This window comes from Theobroma cacao, chromosome 3 (assembly GCF_000208745.1).
Source record: "Theobroma cacao cultivar B97-61/B2 chromosome 3, Criollo_cocoa_genome_V2, whole genome shotgun sequence".
NCBI lineage: Eukaryota > Viridiplantae > Streptophyta > Magnoliopsida > Malvales > Malvaceae > Theobroma > Theobroma cacao.
Window position 1 is genome coordinate 30,478,915 of NC_030852.1, and position 24,768 is coordinate 30,503,682.

Genomic DNA, 24,768 nt, shown 5'->3' on the forward strand with positions numbered 1-24,768 from the left:
AGCTCCGCCATGGTCGATACTTTTATCATCTTCTTTGATCTTAAAATTTTTTTGTCTTTTGGATATGGAGAGTAAGAGAAACGTTTCTTCTTTTTCCTTTCCTTTTAGGCCTCCAATTCCATAATGCCTTTAAGAAGCAAAAAAGTGAATTTACTTTTAGCTTACCCAATGAAGCGTTTGAATGCTAAGGTGAAAAAAGTGGACAAAGATGCGGCCAAGCTTGTAAACTTGCTGGTAGTGGGATCTACCTACCTTTTCGGTTCCCTCGTTTTTTTCCTTCAATCTTTCATTTCATCCATGGGTTTATTATCCACATTTTCATATTCGTAATCATGGATCAATAAATTATTAGAGTGATTAATGATGGAATGAATATTGGTTTTCACATTTTTTTACTTGGGTCAGCTTACGCGTTAATTTGTAATCATTAACTTTAACTAATCACATTTTCAACCCTTTCTTAATCCATGTAGTAAAACAAATTAGGATGGGTTAAGTTAATCATTCAAACTTAATTAGACTTTCTCTCTCACAAATAAATGGGTAAATCTTGATTCAAAAAGCCGCTGACATAACTGGACCAATTAAATCAATCCATCATCGTTAAACAGTAATTTATGTATTATGTTTCCATCAACCAAATCTTATCTATATTTGGGCACTAATTAGGGAATCACTTTGCTTTTGTTTCTACATTATTTCTGATGACATGGCGTGGATCTATTGGAGGATTGTTTTGGGTGGGACGTGGAGTGGCTTTAAAGTCTTTTCGGTGTTGCGTGGAGGATTTGGCACCGTCAGAGTTCGGACTTCGGACCCCCATGTATCCTTCCCTATCTAGGAAAAAACAGGTTTCCCTTCTGCTCCAAAACACAGTGTATGTATGCCTTGCGAAGTTGCCAAATCAGTTGAGTTGTGGCACACAAGGCATGTTCTCCTTCTGCATTAGGCAGGTTTTTGATTTCGGGTATTCTCGCCATTGATTTTGGCCGTCAACTAATACGGCCAACTGCCTAAACATGCGCATGACATATGGATTTTTTTTCTACATTCAAGAAAAATGGTAAAAGGCAAAGTCCAATTTAAATACTACCTCCTAACAATAAGACATAATTAAGCAAAGAAATTTCCATGAGAGAGCCGACAATCTTGAACCCGCAATTTATTTACAAATGAGAGGAGAAAACGTATGACATCAAATTTACACTCTTTTCCCCTTTTGTTGTGGAAAACGTCGAGGCGTGCATATAGGCATTTACCCATGTCCTTTTTTCCTTGGCGTGCATAGTTAATTTCTTATCTTTAGAAAGAATAGGATCTGGTGAAGACCTTTTTCCATGCCTTCCAGCTTAGAGAGCGAGCCTTCATTAGAGCTAAAGAAGGTTTACTGGAGCCCTTGGGAGGAAGAGAAGGTGGGGGAGATGATGGTTGTGCCTCTTCCATCTCAATGTTGTCTTCTGGCTTCCAAAAACGAGCTTCTTTTCTTTTGCTCCTCATGGTTGATAACACATCGAATTTGTTACATATTCCCCACACTGTTACTTTTTGTTGATTATAGTCTACAGTTACCGAGTATATTCCTGCCATATGCACAACAAGGAGCTTCAATACAGTTGCCCTAAACATGGCATGTAACTTGGTAATACATTAATTTACCTTCTGGCCCTGGGCCTATGATTTGATTGCAAAAATCCTTAAGGTATCCAAGTGTTTAGTTAACTAAACATTACAGTCGTGGCCAACCAAAGGGAGGGAGCGGGCCTAATAATTGAATTTGGTCTCATTAAAACGTAGGAAGTGCAACAACCGAAACAGGATGGAAAAGGAAACAGGAAATTGAAAAAAAACCAAGTGTATGATTACAAATTTTATTTTCTCCTTTTCCTCTGATGAAACTATTCCATGCATTTGAAAGGAGTGGGGGTGCATTGCATTGCTTTTCATATCTACTTTTCTATTTTAGTTTGAGATTCAAAGGACCAACAGGACAAATGATAAAACTGTTGGGTGTTTCATGGACAAATTGTGGGTCCAATAAACACCATTATTTCGAAAGGTTTTGGGCTTGGGCCTTAATCTAAGACTAGAATCTAACACGAGGTACATAAATGCTAAGCTTTGAACGCGGACACCGGACCTGGAAGCAGGGCAGAGAACGTAGAGAAAACTTTGAAATTAGGTGACGACAGCCCATGGATATGTCACACCATGGTTTCATATAGAGAAAATGAAGAAAGTAATCAGATATTTACCTTTGAGATGCGACAAAGTCTTCTTCACTTTCCTCTCACACCCGTAAGAATACAAAGGCACCATCATCTCCACGTACTGTGGCTCCACATTCTTGCTAGCTACAACTATTTGCATGTTTGCCATTTTAGCTCCAACCTAATTGAAACCAGATCTTTCTTCTTATGGATGTTCTTATTTCTTCTTGGTTGTCATTGCATCGAATTTGGCAAACGCCTTATATAAGAGATTCACAAGACATTGATGAAAGACAACAGGCCGATCGTGGATTCCTTGGTAAAGAAGGCTAGTGTTCCCTTTTCCCCCCCACCTTTTCTTTCATTTAATTTTCTTCTTGTTGCTGTTCATGCTTTATCGTTCATCCTGGTGGCTTGATCGGGTCAGGTTCTGGAAGTCAATTTAATTGTCAAAAGGTACTTTAATTGGGGAGACCCTATCTTTGGAGGGGGTGTCATGTTGACTTGGATAGGGGTATAAGATGTGTCAGCACAGCTGTTTGTTTATCAAAAGTGCATTGAACCGTCTGCTTTTCATCATGGGGATTGGATATCCTTATATGCGTATAATATGGCTCCCATGTGGATTGTTTTTCTTATCAAAGAGGTTGCTTTCTCTCGGAAATTGGAACTTGGGAAGCATAGCGAAAGGAAAAAAACAAGAGACTAACCCTAATGCAGTATATTATGTGTACCTGAAAATTATTCTATATCGTGCAAAAATTAAAGTGCACAAGGCATCATCTGCTGTGCAGTCGTTGGTGAAGCTGCCATGCACATGCATGCATACTTTTGCTTAACTGCCTTGCAGGGCATCTGTCCCCTAAATTTTAGTTTTGATATGGTCATTTCTTCATCAAATATATAACGTTTTAATTCCTCTTCTTATATATGTAGAATTCACTTAGATATAGATTCATTTTTGCTTGATTAAAATCAATCTCCAATGAAACGTCTCTAACTGCAACTGAGATACAACTTTCCACGGCCATCTACCAATTGATTTGAACATTAGTGACGTTGTAGAGTACCTCAGAATGATTTGGTAGATCACCATTGGTCCAGTTAGAAACCTGAGTCGAGAGAGAGAGTGTGTGTGTGTGTGTGTGTTCAGTAGTTAGTCAATAAAAGCTGTTGGACACTTTAGTTACAGTCACGGTAGTCAACAAAGCTGCTCAAAAGTCTAAATTAACTTTATTTTCTAATAAAGTTGTTAGTGCAAGCTCGTTCAACTTTTTAATCTTCAATTTAGATCCACAACCTATCATTTTCCCCCTACTTATAAAGGGTATTTATGATGCATTTACTTTATCTTTATCTATGAACTCATCCCATAATTAACTTCCAAAAAAAGAAAAAGGAACTTTTGATTAAAAAAATTTCCTTTGGCTGAGAAAAGTTTGCGGCCTCACTTTGTCTTTGTAGTTGGAACATTCACCTCAAATAAAAACTAGGGAAGTGAGAGCATCGCCCTGACTGAATTGATGCGTGAGACAACAAGACAGTGGACAGGTGTGACGGCAACGCGTCACCTCTCAGACATTTTCAAGTGCCACGTTAGGAAATAAAATGGGGGTGGTCAGGTTCTGGTGTCTCTCTTGGCTTTATATATTAGGGTGACTCAGATCTCATATGCAGAGAGAGGTCCTACCATGTGAATCCCACACCTCTGATTTCTTCAGAGAATCTTAGACCTATCATTTTTATCCTTTTATCAGTTTTGGGATTTTATCCTATCCTTTTAACAAGTGACATCCACGAAAGGTTTGGAATATTATTTGCAATGCCCTCTTTTACCCCACATTTGAAACCTTTGATCAGTCTCAGGGCTCTTAGAGACTGTGCATGGTGACCGTGATCTGGAGAATTGGACAGCGCCGCTACAAATATAGAATGCTAGCTAGGTTTAGGCCAAGACAAAGAAAAAGTACAACTGTTGATGCTAGTGCTTCGCTATGGTATCTACGTCACATTATCCACCTCTCTGCACGAATTGCTTTTGGGAATCATTTCAGAAATTAACTGATCAGGATGCTGCTCTCTTTCTTTTGCGTCGGATAAGATGTCGACCCGATGAAAATCCAAAAGCAATTGCAAATGTATGCGTTTCATTAAATAGTGAGCAATCGAAGTTATAAACCTGGGTATAAGATTTCATCACAAGAAATTGTAAATGGAAAAACGGATGGTATTTCTTTAAATAATCATGATTAAGCCTCATCAAAAGGCAACAGACCTACAGGGTCTTACGGCCATGCAAACACTATGTTAAATTGGCATCAAGACTGGCAATTGGCCATTTATTTACGCTCCATCCAGAGTGGATTGATTTCGGAGATATTAATCTTATTAAATTATAAGTTACAAGGTGAGAGGATACCTATTCAGGTAGTACAAAACAAATTGCTTTTGGAAATTATTTAAAAGGCCACTAATAAAAAAAATACTTATTAGATCAAAAGTCGTAATAAATTTTGATAAGCAGGGATAACTTTTGCTGAGTAAAAAAAAATAGTGATAATTTTTTATAAATAGATATTGAAAGAGAAAACTTCAAATTTGCTGTCTACAATTCTTTTGGATGTTTTTGTTGAATCTATATATATATATATATTGTCATTAATCTCAATTGTAACATTATGAAGATATATAATTACTTTAAAACACAATATACATGAATATTGTAACAAAACTACTAACAGTAATTCAATTAGGGATACGTTAAATGTAAAAGAGTGTATGTCTAATTAATTAACATGCAGCCAATCCCACAAAATCTACCCATCAGTTCGTAGTTGATCTTATGTCATAGCTCAAAAGTTCTCTTACTTAACGTTATACTATGACATAAGGGTTAGCTATTACTTAGTCCTGACTCCTGACTCCTATATATTCACTTGTCTTTATTACTTTAAACAAAAAACTTCATTATAAAAAAAAAGGAGAGAGAGAGAGAAAGAAACATAATCAATACTTATTTGGCTTTATCATATATTCCCAAACAAAAGAAACAATTTGAGACATTCGAAATGATGCTATAATATTATCATAGTATTATAATACGGAACAACTTTCTGTAATTAATTTTTATATATAAAAATATTTTAGTATATCATCAAAATTTATGACTGTCGGTAGAACAAATAAATTTCTTAAACAGTAAAATTTTAATATAATTAAACCTGTACGGTTATTAGTACTCTGTAAATAATTTTTTATTAAAGTAATGGCTTACCGAGTCTAAATAGTAGTAGGTTTTATGAACAAACATATTACGTCAAGTATATATATATCTACAGCAAAAGATCATGTATGTATACTGTATATATATTTAACTTAACATATACTCTGATACATGTAATACAGAATGATGATATTATTAATCAACTCAGTTGTACAATGATCCCACTGCGGCACTCCCCACATTCCCTGATCGATATGAACCGTCCACCAGATTTTCTAAAATTCTCATCATCAGTGGTACGGACTGAAGATGAACTATATTCCATATACTACTCCACATTATAGTAAAAATTAACTGATTAGAAGCTAAAAACCTTGTCATCACGAAATGATTCGATACTATGATGACTAGGAAATGCAACAAGCGTTGGGATTTTCATCGCTGAAGAGCTGCGGAGGAGGAGGCATTCGCTCGATGACGTAAAGGGGCTGGTAGTAGTAGATCATCCTCTTCATAGATTCCTCCTCGTTGATAATGATGTTATTCTCTTCTACTCCTTCCTTCTTCTCCACTTCCTTGCCTCCTTTGTTTTCAGCTTCTTCTTTCTTAGCTTCTTCGGGTGGTTCTTCTTCTTTTTTCTCTGCGTTTACTTCGGGTTTGGCTTCTTCGGCTGGCTTCTCTTCGCCTTCTTTTTTCTCGGGTTCAGGTTGAGGCTCAGGCTCCGGTTGTGGCACGATCCTGGCCTGCTTTTTGGTGCGTCTATAGACATAATCCACTAGCTTGTTTGCATCCATGGTACCCGTGACTGTAACTTTCCCTGTGCTATGCTCCGTTGCTACACTTTGTACGCCTGAATGTAAAAATTAATAAACATCAGAATCAATTCTACAATTATCCCTGAACTATGAAGCGCCAATAAACATACATATTTTATTTATTGCTGGTTGCCCTTCTAAAATACCAAATCCCTTAGTTTCACAATAACAGTAAGTGACACTGATCGAGACTAGTGTCAATTAATGTCCAAAAGCATGCATAAATGATTGCTGGCCACGTTGGAAAGGCCACACCGCCTTTGTCTGTCCACATAGGATTCATTTCCTTGTCACTTTTAATATTATTTTTTTTATAATTGAGAGAAGAGATATTTGAATTTTACATTTTAAATAAAAATCATGTATCAATTAATGAAGCATTTGAAATATATGGATTCTTGTCACTTTTATCTGAACCTTTTTCAATTTCTCGTGCAGTTGGTCAATCGCAATCACAATTATCGTCTTGCTTATTGCTGGCTAAGTGGACTACTATGCTACAGATTCACTGAATAAATTAACAATGTTACGTTACCCAAAGGTGTACCCTTGTAAAATTGGCATGAACCTTAACCAAACTGAATTTTCGTTGGATGATTCTAATAATTCTTTCTAAATGTATGGCCACGGGATAACCAGCCAATTAATATTATACCTCTCATTTTCAGAATCTTTTTCTTGAGTTGCTCAGCACAGGCTTGGCAATGCATGTCTACGTTAAGCTCCACGGTTGTTAATCCACTAACCTGGAATAGTTAACCGAAACAATGCCATTAACACTTCTATGTATGAAACGAGAAACGATTTTTTTTCTTTAAATTTATTAGTGCTCTTTTGATTTGTTTTCTTGGGTGAAATAAGGTGCTGCATGAAACCTGTGAAGTAACAACTTCTGGCAGAGGTTCACCCTCAGCTGCAGGCAAGGGAGACAGAACTTTAGCCCTTCTCTTGGTTTTCTTCATGATTTTGTCGCATATTGCTTGGGGTTCAACTATTCCCTTTATAGTCACTTGGTTTTGAGCCATATCGATCGCAACTCCTTCCACACCTGCTAGCGTTTGTCCACCAACCATTTGAACATTTTAGTAGTTACGTAAAGGATTATGACCAATCAATTAGTGAGAGACACAGATATATAGCATCGAATCAATATGAATTTATTACCTCTAATCTTCATGATGGATTTCTCGATCTTCTTTGCACAGCCCACGCAATGCAAGTCCACAAACAAGACAAAAGGAGGAGGTGGCGGGGGTGGTTCCTCCTTCTTTTCTTCTGCAGGCTTCTCCCCTGCCTTCTCTTCCTTTTTCTCCTTTGGTTGAGCCTCTGCTGCGGCTTGTTCCTGCCAAACATCATAACAAATGCCGGCCTAATTAAATTATCCAAAAGTAATCCATATTGAATCAGTCAATAATTATCATGGTAAAACTCAACGAAACTAAATTAGGGTGCATGCAATTTGTTTTTTCCTTTTTTTTTTTAGAAAGTCCCCTCACCTGCTTAGCTTCCTCACCCATTTCCTCTGTGAATGAACTCAACTAACACGAGCTGAGGAGAAGAAACAGAAGGGAGAAGAGAATGGAATTTACTAAAGAGTAGAAGAGTAGTTTTTATATAGAAGAGAGTGAGATGGTAATGGAATGGACGGTGGGGTTAAGAGCATATAAAGGCAAACTATGCGATTCCACAGCACATGTAGTGCCACTTAGTGTACAAAGAATCTCTTAGTTTAATATTTCCTTAGGAAATCTTTCCAATCTCCAAGGCTGAAGAGGTAGAAAAAAGGGGGAGGAAAGCAGTGAAGCAGAGTTGGCAGATTTATAGAGAAGATCAATGGGGAGCTCAATTGGAAGTTGTTGGGAGACTGGCGGTGATGAGAGGGGGTGGATGGCAAAGGAAAGATGTGAAAAGAGAACCAAATTGACAATGATAATACTTCCATCATCCACCGACTTTGGGTGGATTTTGCAATTCATGAGGTGGTGATTCGTCAGACGAGTTTTAACTCTTATGTGGACACCCTGGACACCTGCTTTACGAGGATGGTTTTTTGGGTATGATTTAGTACGGCCAATTCACTCACTTCGTCAGCACTCTAATCCTTTCCGTATTTGCCACCTCGGCACTACAGTTTACACCACGGTTAAGGGATTGCTTAGGGTTAGAGTTGTACGATGCATAGTTTGGGGGTTTCTCGCACCGGATGACTTCCCATGGATACTAAATTAAACCCATGGAGTGGAAGTTTATGCCGTTGATGAGGGAAAACTGTAGTGCCAAAATAAACTTTAAAATATGTAGTATCGACAAATAATATTACATCTTACTCCTTAGCTTCAAAATAAGGTCTGAAGTATGATTTCCCTTTGTCTTCCACCTACTACGGAAAAATGCTCGTTAAAGTTTAATTATGATCATCTTTGACTGTTACTTCATCTATTTGGTGCGGTAGGAATTCGTTTTTGTTGGTAAGGAAGTTTCTAGTTAAGTCTTGGCTGTAAGGGAGACCCTTCAACTACTTAAGATTAATTGTCTTATTTGCGTTAAATTAATTAAGGATACTTTATGTTACCATCCTTGTAAGTTTGAAGCAATAGTTTGATTCCTTCTTTGTTTTTGGGTTAAACTAGCTAGGTTAGTTCAATAAAACTATATACAAGTAATTAATAAAAATGTGTATCACATCCAAGAATTGTGTGACACATTGTTTAATAGTTTTGCTTAGGAATGAATCATAAAGAAAAAGCATTTGCCATGTTAGAGAGAAAAGAAAGACAGTTGGGATGGATGAAACGTGGGGATTCGAAAGTTTTTGCGTGTAAAGATCTAGTATTAGAAAGTTAATATCACATGGGATGCTGACCTTGAAATTACAAAGCCTTCATCTTTCCTTTCCTTTGCTTCCTTCATAGGTTTTCAAAAGGCTCTTGTACTTCACGCTACCCCTGCCACCTCTCTCTCTCTCTCTCTCACTCTTTCTTTTGCCGTTTACTTCTTTGCTCCAAAGCGCCCCAAGCCAAACTAATTTCCCCCACTATATATGTACACTGTCTTACCAAACTTACCTACAAGGAGAATTGATCTGGTATATTTTCTCCTTTTCCATCCAATTCAAAAGCCGAACCACAAAAGGCTCCTTGAAGGAGACTCCAAACCCTACCCAGCTCCCTATATTGGTTTGGTCTCCAGAGTTGATAGAGAAAAAAACATAGAGGAACTTGGACCGAAAGGATGGATACATTTTTCACCGATGTAGAAAGGGGAGGGCCAACTAACTAACGTGGTAACACGTGGGTATGGCTCAGCAATGGGACTGACAGCCAAGCACGAGTTAAAATGGCGAGAATTTTCGAGAGTTTGAGATAAGAGTGTGTTCTGTTCCAAAAATCTAACCCAACGTTTTAGCTTTGTAAGGCAAAAACCAACCATTTCCACCAAACAACATATCTTGCAACTGATGCAATGCTCCAGAAAATAAAAATACTGTACAACCAAAAAGAAGGCAGGGTCCCGAAGAATTGAGGTTGACCCCATTCAAATTCCTTTTTTCCTTTTCAACAAAACAAAAAAAGAATACTAGTAATTGAGAATAATTAACTTTAAAGGGACATGCTGATTAAGGGGGTGCTTCTTGTCCCAACTACTGTTAGCATGGGCGGTTAGCAGAATCTGGATGAATGATTAATATTAAAGCAATCATTCTCACCCACCCATTCCTTTCTTTTCCAAATCCATGGTTCTATTACTATAACTTCATAATTGCATGAGCACCTTTTCTTTAAATAATTAAACCATTATTATTAGCTAAACACATGTCTTGCCCCTATTGGTGATACCAAAGGTTTGATCCTATGGGATCATGTTCAGCTACCGTTATATTCCACTGAATTCTCTGTCTCAGTTTAAACAACATAACCAAATTAATTCTGCGTAATTAGATTAACCGCACCAAAAAAAATTAATTAACGAAATTTTGCTTTTGTAGAATCGCCAAACAGACTAAAAGAATCACATGCTGAATTATTTGGCATTATTAATGTTTCACAATCAGCTACTGCCATCTTCATGTGCTCCGCCTAATCATCTCGATCGTGTGTAAGAAGTATCCAGCAGTTAGAGAGCCAGACAGAGAGAACATGGATTACACCCTCCTCTAACACAAAAGAATGGTGCAGTGTCGCAGTGATGATTGCAAGCGTTTATAATTTAACGTAATCTCGTGTATTTTAATATCTTACAAGATACAGTCGTGAAGAACCTTAATGTATTTCTCAAAATTATATATTTATTAATTTAAAATTTTATAATATCTTACTAACTAATATTTAGAGAAAAACAAGGTAAGAATGTTAAAACTGCGCAACTGGTCATTGGACAGGTTGGGCCAATATTCATAAGTTTTGCACCTACTGAAAAGAACAAGATCGGAAGCCGGTGGACCCATACATGTGAAATTGGGGTCTTGTAGAGTTAACTTCACCAAATCTCTAATACATGCATTGACTGAAATTATTTTTTTCTTCTTCTTTTGGTTGAATTGAATAAATTGGCTCTTAGTCAGTGTTTCGTGGCCTCTTCCAAATTGCACATACTGGTCTTGTCCACTTTCCGACAGTGTTTTAAGGGGACAGCATTTTCCTTGAATCGCCTTTGAATATAACTGATCACATGAACAGCAAAAACAATGATAAATGATGCATGTCTTTATACACTTGGTAGTAATAGTACATCAAACAAGTTTGGCTTGGACTTCTAGAGTTAAACGTCGTGTGGGCTGTCTACCATATGGATAGATATCTCTGGTTCATGCTCCCACGAGAGAAGAAACATGCCATGTTTGTTCAAAGCAAGTCCTTTCACGATCCATGTGATGCGTTGGGTAGAGTTCATTTAAGATTTGACCACAACAAACACGTGTAGTGGGATAATTTGCAGTCCCCGATGATGTAGCCCTTCCCACAACACTGTCCCACCCTCCTAGTGGTGTGATTTTTTTACAAGCCGCTTGGTTGACTGCAATCAACCAACAAATCCATGTGCTTTAAAACCAGCTACACTTTGTACATGCCATATGAGCTTTAGCCTTACGCTGACTGCTCTCCAGTGCAGTTTGATGAATTCATTGCGGGTTGGGGCGTAGGGATGTGGTACAAGAGAAAAATGAAGTGGCTACCTAACAAGATACCATAGGAAGAACGTTATCCCATTCACTGTGCCATGGCAGATACAACCACCATAACCAAAAGAATGGAGAGAGCTTCAAAACAGAACCTTTCACAAATGCACTAGCTATTGGACGTTTGCCACTGCACATAAGTATACAAGGATTCAGAAAGTTGGACTTCCTCTGACTGCATATACAGACAGGTTCAATGTATGAGCATAAAGGATTTTAATCATTACTTCTAAAGCCCTTAAAATATTTGATGTAAAATAGAATGTTCGTTCTCATTAAGGTATAGTTCTGCAAGAGCGGTATATAGGGCTGCCCCAATTGGAAGGGCATCCTCATCAATAAAGAAGTAAGGGGAGTGGGGTGGATGAATTGAGCCAACTCCCTCATTTCTAATTCCAATGCTTAGCATGAATCCAGGGATTAATTCTTGATAGAAGGAAAAGTCCTCTCCTGCCATAACCTTCTTGCCCACCTTTACATTCTCAGGTCCAAGCAAAAGCCTACCAACCTTCTGAACATGTTGATGCAAGCTATCATCATTAAAAACAGCAGGATAGGGTGGGAATTCTTCTTCTTTCATGTCAATAGAAGCATTACATCTGTGGACGGCTGCTTGTCCTTTTATGACCTACAACAAGTTATAATTACATAATCATCCCAAGCTGGGAAAAAACAAAAAGAACATCTTTCACTCAGTTCTAAAAACAAACCAATTGGCAGCAGCCAAGATCTTAAACAATTAAGTTGAATATAATCGAACCTGAAGCAGAGATATGATGGTGGAAAACTAATCTATCAACAAAGCAGCAAACAATCTATAATAATTCCCGGAACACCAATACAGCATGCAAATAGGGAGTAATCTTTTCTTTTCATGGAAATAAACAGGGAGTAATCTTCGTAGATAAGAAATAATTGGCTTGAAACAGGGGAACAAGGAGTTTGTATTCTCAAATTAAGATATCTTGCTTATGGGAATAACATCTCAGCAAGGAAGGAAGGAATGAAGATAAACCAAATGGGTTACAAGAGTATATCCACTCTATAAAGAAAACAAAATAGATGCAATATGTTAGTAAAACAGTTGCCTTAAAAGGCAGGAAGAGCTAATGACGGAGGACATGCAAGGATTTTTCTTAATTCAATTGGAAAATCATGACTCATCATGGTATCAATTACTAAAACCGAAAGTAAAAAAGGTTAAATAATGCTGTATGCCAGTATACCTCTTTCAACCTTTGTTGAAGTTTATGCAAGCCATCGGTGGTGAGACTCCTCAGAGTGCCCCCAAATTCAACATATGGTGGAATCGTGTTGAATGCAGACCCGCCTCTGATAAGAGTAACAGATAACACCTTACAGCAAAAAATACATTAGCATTAGGTCGAATTGGACGCTCTATGTACTTTAGCCACTACACAGGCAACTGTTTGTGCATATCCAAATATATGACAGATGTCAAATTTGTCAAAGAATAGGCATGGAAGATTCCTGTATAAGGTATTACAAGTCAGAAACAAACTTGACAATGGATATCTAGATAAGAAAAGGAGAACATACTTGACTATGGAGAGGATCAGCTTCTCTAGAGGTTAGCTGTTGCAATGCCAAAATTGCAAAGGATGCAGCAACAATTGGATCTACAGTAGAATGAGGCCCTGCAGCATGCCCACCAACTCCTTCTATTTTGGCTTCAAAGAAGCATGTAGCAGCTAAGACTGGCCCTGGAACCAACGTTATGCTTCCTGTGGGGCTTCCATTATCTATGTGCATTCCAAATATTGCTTCAGCATCACCTAGAGCTCCTTCTCTTATCATGTGAGATGCACCAGCACCTCCCTCCTCTGCAGGTTGGAAAAGTAGTCTGGCAGTTCCCTTCAGTAGCATATAAAGGAAAAGTTGACATTATGTATGTTTAAAAACTGTGAACCTTTATTAAACACCAAAAATTAGCTCATATTTAAAAACTGTGAACCTTAATTAAACACCAAAAGTTACATGAGCTATTGAATTGAAATGTTAAACATAGAGTAATTGGTTAAATGTGCACATGATTCTTACAACAAACTGGTAATTGGTTAAATGTGCACATGATTCTTACAACAAACTGTCTCTTCAATTTTTAGAAGAATTTTTAATTAGCAACCTTGCTGCATTTAATATGGAGCATTTATAAATATATAGAATTTTACCTGATGTACACATGCTCTTATATGTCATTTATGTATATATAAGTACATGAACTTAAATAGATACGGGAATCAACTACTAAAATTTGAAGTGTAAGGAAAATATATTATTGATAGCCAGTTTTCTCTTTTAATTCACTAGTTGAACCATATTTATCAAATGGAACCTGTTTAATATGACGTTGTATCAAAATGAAACTTGCACAATAATATACAAACAACTATAATAAGATGCTGTATAACATACATGAGATAAAGAAGAGTTTGTAACAATGAATGGGCAACAATAATATACAAACAACTATAATAAGATGCTGTATAACATACATGAGATGAAGAAGAGTTTGTAATAATGTATGGGCATAGTATTCGCCATCTTTAGCAAATGGTACTTTTATCAGAAATCATTTTGTAGATCAGGAGATACAAATAAATTCCTTTACCCTGCCTTACCACTAGGCCGACGTAATTCAGAAACCTAGCCAAGTATCATTGATCATTCAAAACCTAACTTTTGGTCCATTGTTCCATGGCAGTTAGTAATTGCCTTCAAGGGTAATTTACATAACACTGGATGCAACTATTGCTACAGATTTCTTTCCTTTTTCCTTTTTTGGGTTTTTTTTTATTCTGGTTCATAGACTCAAGATCGGTTTAGTGATCAGATTTGAAACGAGGCTTTCCTTTGCAATCACATGAAGACATAGCTAAGTCAACTAAACATCAAATGAGTTGAGAATATCACTAAACAGTTATTAAGATTCCAAATCAAAGCTAACCTTAAGTCTATCTTTGCGTTGATTAAGCAACTTGGCAGCACCAAGGAGCATGGTAGTGTGAGCATCGTGTCCACACGCGTGCATTTTGCCATCTATTTTGCTCTTATGTTCCCATTCGACAAGCTCCTACAAAAGCAGAGCCAATGGAAACAATTAAGGCTAATAAAACAAAAGGCATGGTGACTAGCACCGGCATAATTAAGAAAAAGAAGAAAAGGTCAATACAATATAAGGATGACCTGAAGAGGAAGAGCGTCCATGTCAGCACGAAGAGCAACGACGGGTTTAGAACCGGAGCCAATTTGGGCGACAATGCCTGTCCCGGCAATGGGGTATGAGTAAGGGATGCCAATTTGGTCGAGTTGTTGACGAATAAGAGCACTAGTGTTGTGTTCTTGGAAGCAGAGTTCGGGGTTTTCATGGATTTGCCTCCTGATGGAAACCAACCAATCTTTGTCTTTCTGGGCTGAGCTTAAGAGTTGATCTCTGTAATCTTGATCAAGTCTTCCACGAATAACCGAGAGGTAAGCAAGGGAGAAAAGCACAGAGAGAAAAACATGGGCGATCCAAGTAGTGATGGCAGCCATCGAAGTTCTCGATAGGGTTTGGGAATAACGTTAATTAAATTTGCAGCGCAGCCGGTAAGGTTAAAAATAACTTAAATGAGCACGTCTGATACGTTGACCACATGGAAACAAGCTTAACGTTAACGATCAAATAATAAAGCGACTTCTACTCAAGAAAAGTCATCTGAAATTGTCTTTCGGAAATTATTAGTACATATATGTTTCCTTAAACAATTTGCACAGTGCTGCGTGCGGGCGAAGTTGGCTGACCACGAATCTCATTGCTTAAAGATGATCCCACGGTCGTACCTTTTCTTTCTTTTTGGTCTTCCAATTTCACTATTTTAGTTGCTAGATTTCAACTGCCTTGGACAAAGCCTTTCCAAATGCCGCTCACTTAGCCGATTCTTTTGTTGCGAGAACCTTTCTATTATTTTGCCGTTTCAAGCAAAATGAAGTCTAACCTCCTCACACCAGACCTGACAGTTTTGTACCAAACTCTTATGCTTATGATTAATGAACGCCTTGTTCTTTTTCTTTTTTATGATAGCTGCAACAGCTATTTGGAAGTGTTTAAGAACACTTCCCTTGACTTCACATACAAACAACTTGAATTTATCAGCCTTAATCATAGCACAAGCCTTTTAATTATAAAGATAACTTTCAATAATCAGCACAATTCTTCTTCCCTGCTCAACCCTGTCAATACTGATATTGATACGTCATTAAGATCAAATCTCTTTTTGATGCATAGGCTATATCAAAGATGATAAGTACAGAGCATACTCAAGAATCTAAACTCACAATAGATCTGTGAGTATTCTTCCATAATAATTTCTAAGAAGGAAAAGAGAGGTTTAGAAACTCATGGTGAAGAAAACACTAGATATTATTGCTCAAGGGTGTTCTGTCCTTTTAGTTACAAGAGTTTCCTTTTTATAGAGGAAGGGAACTGATGTTGATAAACTTTATACAGTAAAACGATAAGATTCTAATGCACACGTGTTTTACACATGTTTACATTATTGTTCAAAAGTAAAGACACTCTAATGTAAACGCATTGGTACTATAAAGTAAAGGGGCACTCAATACAGTCTTTAGTCATAATCCATGCTAGGGTCTAAGGTGAGATTAAGCTCTTCCATCCTATACCTTTTCCTTTCTTTGCATATATACATGTGTAGAAACCATGCTTCGAGGTTCGTGTCATAATGTCCATTGCATATTTAACATGGTGGCTTTATGGAGAGTCGTGCAAGCTTATCCTCATTTATCTCACCATAGTCCCATGGGTCTTAGGACCATTCATGAGGATCAAGGATTTTTTCATTGTATTCTTTTAATGCTTGTTTGATTTGATCATGGTAAGGACTAAGTGTCTCAAGGAAATAATCTAGGATATTTCTGTTTCTACTGAAGTCTAGATATGATCAGGGATGATTCTGTTGTGCTGGCAAATGCGTCTCTGAAATGTCCTGTATTCCTAGTCAAGTTCCTTAATATTGCAAAAGAGTGACTTACATACCCATGTTGAGTGGAATGCACCAAGCTGGGTGGCTTTTTCATGTATCACAAAATATTGAGGTTTGTAAAGGATGAATATGACCATTTCTTTATTCTTTCCCACCTCTGATATGATTAGTTCTTTCCAATATAAAAGTGGATAAAACAATGTGAGAATGTCAACAAAATTCCTCTTTCATATCTCTATTTCTCCTTTTGGTGGAATGTTCCTTATTAACAGTTGAGGATAAAGGATTGTCTTATGTTTTTTTTTTTTATAATTGAGAGAAGGGAGATTCGAACCTTGCTCTCTAAGTAAGGGGATCATGTACCAACTAATGAGACAAATGCTCGGGTGTAAGGATTGTCTAATGTTTGAACTTTAACATTTAGGGAAACGAAGACATATCCATTTTCCTTAAAAAGTAGTGTCCAATAAGATGAAATTCAAACTTTAAGATTGTTTTCTTGACTGCAAGGATTTCTTTAAAAGTGGAGTGATAATGCATCTCAAAATTTGAGAATTTTTCACTTTTTTATGCAAATTTGAGAATTTTTCACTTTTTTATGCACATATGTGCCTTTTTTCCTTTTTTCTTCCAAGAGAACTGTTCTTCAATATTTGTCACTAGCATCAATCTGAAGGATTCTTTTGCCATCAAAAGGGATTTTAAGAGGAGCTAAATCTTATAGCTTTGATTTCAGTTCTTGGATGGCTTTGGTTTGGGAGGATCACCAACTCTGAGGGTTTTTTTGTTAGCATTTTCTTAGAGGATTAGTATAATTTGAAAGTTTTGGAACAAAATCTCTAAGATAGTTAACAATGTCGAGAAACTGTTAACTTGTTTCTTTGTGAGGTCTTGGTTTGGAAATTTAAGCAATTCTTGTGAAATATGAGGATTTAGCTAGTGTTCCCCTTAGTTGATATGCATTCCAAGGAAATCAACTTCAGACTTGAATATCTGCATTTTCTTTTATGAAAGCATAACTCTATATTTTAAGATCAATTCTATAAACTGCTAGAAGAGTTGCATATGGGCTTTTTCATCTGGGCTGAATAAAAGAATATCATTTATATAAACAAAGGCCCAGTCCATAATGGGTTGAAAAATTTTTATCATGGCCTTCTGAAATAGTGATGGAGTTGTTTTAAGCCAAAGAAGAAAAAGTCAAGTTGTTTTAACTTCTTTAAGAATCAAAGACGATGATGATTAAGAATGAAAATTCTTTAACTTATTTTCTTAAAGAATACACACACAATTCAATCCCAAATACCTTCTCTGCTCAGACAATTCCAAATGACCAAACTTCTCCATCTTCGACCTTTTATGAAACTTCAAAATCCTCTTCAAATAAAGAATTATACTCTGAAGAAGAATTCTTGCCAAAGCGCAGCAAGCCTTAGTTTTTAGCAATAAGCTCAAGAATAAAAGGTGAAGAAATGGATGTAGATGAAGACATTACATCCTCTCATATTCCTAAAAGATCAACAGCAACAACAGTCTCAAAATTGACATTTACCATAGATGGCATTCCACCAACCAAAAGGCTAGAAAAATTCCAAGAATTCCATGCATGGTTAGAAATTAGGAGATTGTCGAAAGACAATCACTATACTATTTTAAAAGAATTCGTGTCTAGATTCACAAGAATACTAAAAAATTGGTGAAACACTGTTTCTCAGACATACCAAATGCAGTTTCACTCTTACAAGACTTTAGGCAAGTGGTCCAGATTCTTCATACATACTTTCTTGGAAGCCTTGATGATGTCAAAACCCTACAAAGGAAAGAATTTTTCTAAAGAAAAAGTTACTCTTTCAAGAAGACAAATTTTGACAAACACTTCCAAAAGATGATAAAACTGTTTTATGTCCTCGGTGCCCTACAAGCCTAAAATAGGTTTTTCTTTCCTTAATTCCGAATCTAGTCCAAACAATAGTTACCAGAGCTCTTTAGTAACAAAACAAAGAAATTTTGTCCTTAACCCCTAGAAAGATACAACAAGAAGTCCATGTTGCCCTTGAAGATATCTATCACAGAATAAAGGTAGTTCAAGACTATCTCGCAGGAAACAAAGAGCTAGACAAAGCCTGTGCAAGAATATATTGGCAAATAAAATACCACAAAGCTCAAAATTGTGATCGCAAGATAAAAAGAAGGAAACATTTCAGAAAATACAAGATATGCAGAAAATTTTCTCCTCATCGCAGATATAAGACCAAGTGGAGAGATCTAAAAAAGAATTGCCTAAAAAGGAAAACCAAGTCAACAAAGTGTTTTATTTGCAACCAACAAGGACATTTTGACAAACAACATCCCGTCAATAAGAAAAAAGGCGCAAAGATATTTCAAGAAATCTAGCAAAAGACAAAAGTCAATCTAATGAGGATGACCTAGAATCGATTTTCTCAATCAAAGAAGAACCCAAAGATAAGACTCTCTTTGTCATCTAAACTGTTACTCCAGATTTAGACACTAAAACAAAAGACTTTTCCATGATATAATCCTGAGATGATCTTCCTTCTCAATTGAAAATCCAAAATCTTCTTGAGCCACCAATACCTTCTATACCAGTTTTTATATACCTGTAAAATATAGTCAGTTGATCCCAACAATAGCCTTTTTTGATACAGGAATAGCAAAAACAGTGATAAACCCAAAAATATTACCCTTAGGATATTGGATAGCTTATGAAAGGTATTTCAAAACTACTTCAAATCAAACCTTCACCACCCGTTTGATCAACAAGTCTATCACCATCTAGTTCTTCCCCCAATGCTCCATCACAACCTAAATGCTTGGATCAAAATTATTTGAAAAAGACATAATTATCGGATTTGACATCTATCATGAATGCCAACATTTGAGGATTCTACTAGATGGGATCAAGTGCAAATACTTTTTCAAACCATTTGTACAAATCTCAAAGTTATATTTTCTTCAACAACCAAATGAACAAGGCCAAATGATAATCGAGCTACTTAAGGAAAAAACATGTGCTAATTCTCACTTAGAGTTTCATCTCAAATACAACAATCCTTTATGGAAGAACTTAGAACTTTTCCTTCAGCTACCATTCAAGCTTAATGAAGATATTAACCCCACCAAAGCGAGTCATTCAAATATGTATCTAGACCATCAAAAGTTAATTGAAGAAGAATGCAAAGAATTGCTATAGCAAGGCTTAATTGAGCCTTTGAACTGCCAATGGGCATGCCAAGCTTTTTATGTCCACAAGATAGTAGAACAAGTTAGGGGCAAACTAAGATTAGTTATCAATTACTAGCCCCTCAATCATTTTCTCCTTGATGATAATTTTTCTGTACCTAACAAAAGCTCAATCTTCTTAACTCTTGCTCATGCAAGAATCTTCTCAAAATTTAACCTCAAGGCAGGATTCTAGCAATTATTTGTCCTAAAGATAGACTAAACATAGGTTTTTGCATACCCAATCATCATTAATAATAAACCGTTCTACCATTTGGGCTTAAAACAGCTCCATCGCTATTTCAAAAGGTCACAATAAAAATTTTCCAACCTATCATGGATTGGGTCCTTATTTATATAGATGATATTCTCTTATTCAACCCAGATGAAGAAGCCCAGGTTCAACTCTTTCAACAATTTATAGAATTGATATTAAAATATGAGGTTATGCTTTCAAAAAAAAAATACAGATATTAATGTCTGAAGTTGATTTCCTTGGAATGCATATCAACCAACAGAAATACCAGCCAAATCCTCACATTTCACAAGAATTGCTCAAATTTCTAGATCAAGACCTCACAAAAACAAGTTCAACAATTTCTCGACAACGTCAACTATATCAGAGATTTTGTCTCAAAACTTTCAAAATATACTAATCCTTTGAGAAAAATGCTACAGAAAAATCCTCCGAGTTAGGAATCCTCCCTAACCAAAGCCGTCGAAGAATTTAAATCAAAACTATAGGATTTAGCTCCTTTTAAAATCCTTTTTGATGGCAAAAAAATCTTCCAAACTAATGCCAGTGACAAATACTAAGGAGAAGTTCTATTGGAAGAAAAAGAAGGGAGTTATAGCGATAGAAGATACGAGATGTGACTTCAACGATGGCGATTGTCGAGGGCTTGACTAGTTATAGTAAAAACTCCAACAAAAAGAATAAGCCTCCATCCAAGACCAACAACTCTAGCTCAAACAGTAGGGTAAAATTTTTGAGAGTTAGCAAACCCTCGAGTAAGGAAGGTAATAAGAGACCACCTATTAGAGACTCACCCTAATCGAGAATAAACAAGTCGTGAAACTTTAAGCCACGACCTCCGACATCTTGTTTTCTATGCAAAAAACCACATCGAGTTGCTGATTATCCTCACCGAGCAACTCTCAGTGTGATATGCACTGCCAATGTTGAGACACCACCACCTCACACTATAATCGAAGAAGCAAAGGAAGAGACGGTAAGAATAGGTTCCATTCGTTTTCTTAACGTCTCACAGGCACAATTAGACAAGATGGAAAAAGAGCCCCAACAAGGTCTAATGTATGTAGAAGTGTTATTGAATAAGAAAAAAAAAAACTAAAACCATGATTGACATAGGGGCCTTAGACACTTTCATCACCCTAGGAGCGGTAAAGGGATGCAATCTTAAAATTAAGAAAGACTTTGGGCAAATAAAAGCAATTAACTCACCAGCTTTAGCTATTATGGGGAACTCAAAAGATGTAAAAGTTAAGATTTGCTCTTGAGAAAAAAAGGTGAACATGACAGTAGCTACCATAGATGACTTTGATTTTGTCTTGGGCTTAGATTTTATGACGAAAGCATAAGCCATCCTTTTCTTTATTGTAAAATGTCTAATGTTCTTCGGGGAACAACCATGTGTGGTACTAGCTACAATACTACCCAAGAGTGAGAAGAAGATTATATCAACTATCTAGTTCAAGAAAAAGATCAAGAAAAGATACTCTTTCTATGTGGCTATGCCCATCTACAATGGTAGAGATAATACAAATCCAATACTCGAGGGAGTGCAACTAGTTTTGGAAAAAATTCAAGATGAGATGCCAAAGTAACTACCTAAGGTTCCACCACCTCGCCAAGCTATAAATCATGAGATAGAATTACTCTCAAGGGTTAAGTCGCATGCAAAAAGGCCATAAAAGATGGCTCATCTAAAGTTAGCAAAGCTAAGGAAGCAATTAGACAAGCTGATTCAAACCAGATTCATTCAACCATCTAAGGCACCATTTAAGGCCCTATTACTTTTTCAAAAAAAGCAAAATGAGAATTTAAGATTGTGCGTGGATTACCCGGCGCTGAACAATGTCACAATCAAGAATAAACATCTGTTATCGCAGACCTCTTTGACTAGCTGAGTCATGCAAAGTACTTCTCCAAATTATATTTGAGATCGAACTACTATCAAGTAAGAGTTATCAAGGGAAATGAATCGAAAACCATTTGTGTGACGCGGTATGGTGCATTTGATTTTCTTGTTAAGCCTTTTGGATTAACCAATGCTCTTGCCATTTTTTGCACGTTAATGAATGAGGCTTTTCATGACTATCTGAACAAGTTCGTGGTAATTTACTTGTACGATATCGTGGAGTACAGTTCAACCTTAAAGGAGCATTAAAAGCACTTGCGGCAAGTTTTTCAAAAGTTACGTGACAACCAATTGTATGTGAAAAAAGAGAAATGTGCATTTGCGCAAACCCAGATTCAATTCTTTGGCCACATAATTGAACAAGGGCACATTCAGATGGAAATACAGAAGGTGAAGGCTATCAAAGAATAAGCCACTCCTAAGAATACAACTGAGCTTCGTTTGTTCTTAAGGCTAGAAAATTATTATCAATGATTCATGAAATGTTATTCATAAAAGGCAGTGGTATTTACAGATTTATTGAAAAAAAGACAGAAGTAGAGTTGGACGTCACAGTGCCAAGGAGCTTTCGAAAGCCTAAAAGATACGATGATGATAGACTTGTTTTAGCACTCCCCAATATTGAAAAGCCCTTTGAGGTAGATACAAATGCATCGAATTTTACCCTTGAAGGAGTGTTGTTATAAGAAAGACACTCGGTTGCATTTGCAAGTCATAAGTTGAATAATGTTTAGAGAAGATTCACAGGACAGGAAAAAAAATTACTAGCAGTGATTCATTGTTTATAAGCTTAGCGACACTACTTGCTAGGATCACAATTCATAATTAAGACCAATGACACCGTCGTAAGTGACTTCCTTACCCAATCAAAACTTACAGGCAAGTAGGGAAAATGGCAAGAGTTCCTAGTTAAGTTTGATTTCTCCTTCAAGCATAAGGTTGGGAAGGTGAACCGTGCGACAAATGCCTTCAACAGGAAGGCCAAATTCGCGGCTCTTAAAGTGATTGCGCCAATGATAACCAATAAAGTGACGATAAATATCCATAATTTGATTGAAGAAAACTTAAATCAAGATCCCCAAGCAATCGCCATTATAAAATTGGTGGAGAGTGAAAAGTTGAAATACTTTTGGATGAATAATGGACTCTTACTAATAAAAGGACCACGCATATTTATTCAAAAAGTGAGAGAGTTAAGGTAAAAGTTGATGCGAGAATGTCACGACACCCTTTCGACAAGGCATCCAGGCTGGCAACAAACCATTGCACTACTAAAACAAAATACTATTCACCTCATATGCGGCAGGATATGATGGACTATACTAACACATGCCTCATTTGCCAACAAGACAAAGTACACAGACAAAGACATGCAAGAATGATCGAACTTTTACAAGTATCGACCAAACCATGGGAAAGTATTTCTCTAGACTTCATAGTAGGGCTTCCCAGAGTAAGAGATACAACAGCGATCCTAGTAATGGTAGATTGTTTCTCAAAGTACGCAACGTTCATCTCGATGCAAAAGTTTGGTTTTGCAAAAAGAACAGCTCGTACGATTTTTAAACATGTGGTAAAATATTGGGGTGTTTCTAAGAGTATTATCAATGCTAGGGATCTAAGGTTTATCAGGTTCTTCTAACAAGAGTTTTTCAAGCTATTGAGGTCAAAACTCAACATATATTTTAATTATCACCCACAAACAGATAGCCAGATAAAACGCTTCAATGAGTTACTAAAAGAATATCTACAACATTTTGTACAAACGAATTAGAAGAATTGGCCCAACCTGTTAGTCGTGGCTCAACTATGTTTCAATTCGCAAAAAAGCTCAACCATTAATAAAACCCCTTTCGAAGTCGTCATTAGATAACAGCCTAGACTTTCCTATACCTCAATAAAGTCATATAGCAGAAAGAATCCTCGAGCATTCAACTTTGCTAAGGAATGGAGACAAAACACTAAAATCGTCAGAGCTTACTTAGAGAAAGCCTCTAGTCGCATGAAATAGTGGGCAGATAAAGGTAGAAGAGAGCAACACTTTAAAGTGGGAGACCTGGTGTTAGTGAAGTTGGTACCCGAACAACTCCGATTCCTAAGGAAAAGAGATTGAAGACTAGTGCGAAAGTATGAAAATCCAGTATCGATTATTACAAAAATGAGGAAGATTTCCTACAAGATTAATCCGTCCAAGAGGATAAAGGTACACCCTGTGTTTCACGTAAGCAACCTGAAGCCGTTTCATGTAGATCCAACAGATGCAAGTAAGAGTCAAGCCACTAGAGCCGCCATCAGCACCAAGCCATTATCATAGCGCAGAATAGAGAAAATTCTAACAGATAGGACGACGATAATCAATAGATGACCAACACAGGAGTATCTAGTGAAATGGGAAGGTTTGGGGCCATATGAAATCACTTAGAAGAAAGAAGTCGACTTACAAGCCTTCAAGCAAAAGATTGAAGAATTTCAAGCCAACCAGTTAACAAAGACGTCGACAAATTGAGTGAATGAGGATGTCATGAGCCAACCTTGTATAGGGCTATGACAGGGTAGAATTTCCTAAGAGTTTAAGTCTTTTATGCTTCTAAGAGAGATGTTCCCCTTGTCAAACATTGTAATGGCATTTGGTTACATTTGTAAAAATTCTTGTTAAGTCTTTAAAGAGATGTCCCGATCTCAAGCATTATAATGGCTATTAGTGAAATACTTGTAAACTCTCGTAAACTCTTTATAAGAGATGAGCAGTTGACGAATTATTAGACTGTCTCATTAGTAAAGATATAAATGAGTTATTGACTGACTTGCATGGAAGTATTTACTCAAGCGTCACACAAACTATCACATATTTAAATGAAGAAGTATAGTTCGTGACACATACCCTTGTAGCCCACCTTGACATTCTCAAGGTCAAGCAAAAGCCCACCAATCTTCTGAAC

At 36.8% G+C, this 24,768-nt stretch overlaps 3 protein-coding genes across 4 annotated transcripts; all 3 read right to left on the reverse strand.

Annotated features, from left to right (window-relative positions):
• On the reverse strand, positions 1,027-3,112 carry LOC18605875 (copper transport protein ATX1). The gene is made up of 2 exons (XM_007039166.2): positions 2,253-3,112; positions 1,027-1,580 (listed from the first exon to the last, which is right to left on the reverse strand). Exons 1-2 carry the CDS (start codon positions 2,374-2,376, stop codon positions 1,303-1,305), a joined length of 402 nt encoding a protein of 133 aa, XP_007039228.2. The 5' UTR covers positions 2,377-3,112; the 3' UTR covers positions 1,027-1,302.
• On the reverse strand, positions 5,596-8,195 carry LOC18605876 (heavy metal-associated isoprenylated plant protein 3). 2 transcript variants are annotated; one of them, XM_007039167.2, is made up of 5 exons: positions 7,742-8,195; positions 7,410-7,587; positions 7,121-7,293; positions 6,901-6,991; positions 5,596-6,280 (listed from the first exon to the last, which is right to left on the reverse strand). In XM_007039167.2, exons 1-5 carry the CDS (start codon positions 7,760-7,762, stop codon positions 5,838-5,840), a joined length of 906 nt encoding a protein of 301 aa, XP_007039229.2. In that variant the 5' UTR covers positions 7,763-8,195; the 3' UTR covers positions 5,596-5,837. The 2 variants fall into 2 exon arrangements, with proteins under 2 accessions (XP_007039229.2, XP_017972782.1); XM_018117293.1 differs by having other exon boundaries at positions 7,121-7,296.
• On the reverse strand, positions 11,500-15,128 carry LOC18605878 (IAA-amino acid hydrolase ILR1-like 5). The gene is made up of 5 exons (XM_007039169.2): positions 14,629-15,128; positions 14,390-14,515; positions 12,982-13,296; positions 12,648-12,776; positions 11,500-12,049 (listed from the first exon to the last, which is right to left on the reverse strand). The coding sequence occupies exons 1-5, from the start codon at positions 14,974-14,976 to the stop codon at positions 11,660-11,662; spliced, it is 1,308 nt and encodes a 435-aa protein (XP_007039231.1). The 5' UTR covers positions 14,977-15,128; the 3' UTR covers positions 11,500-11,659.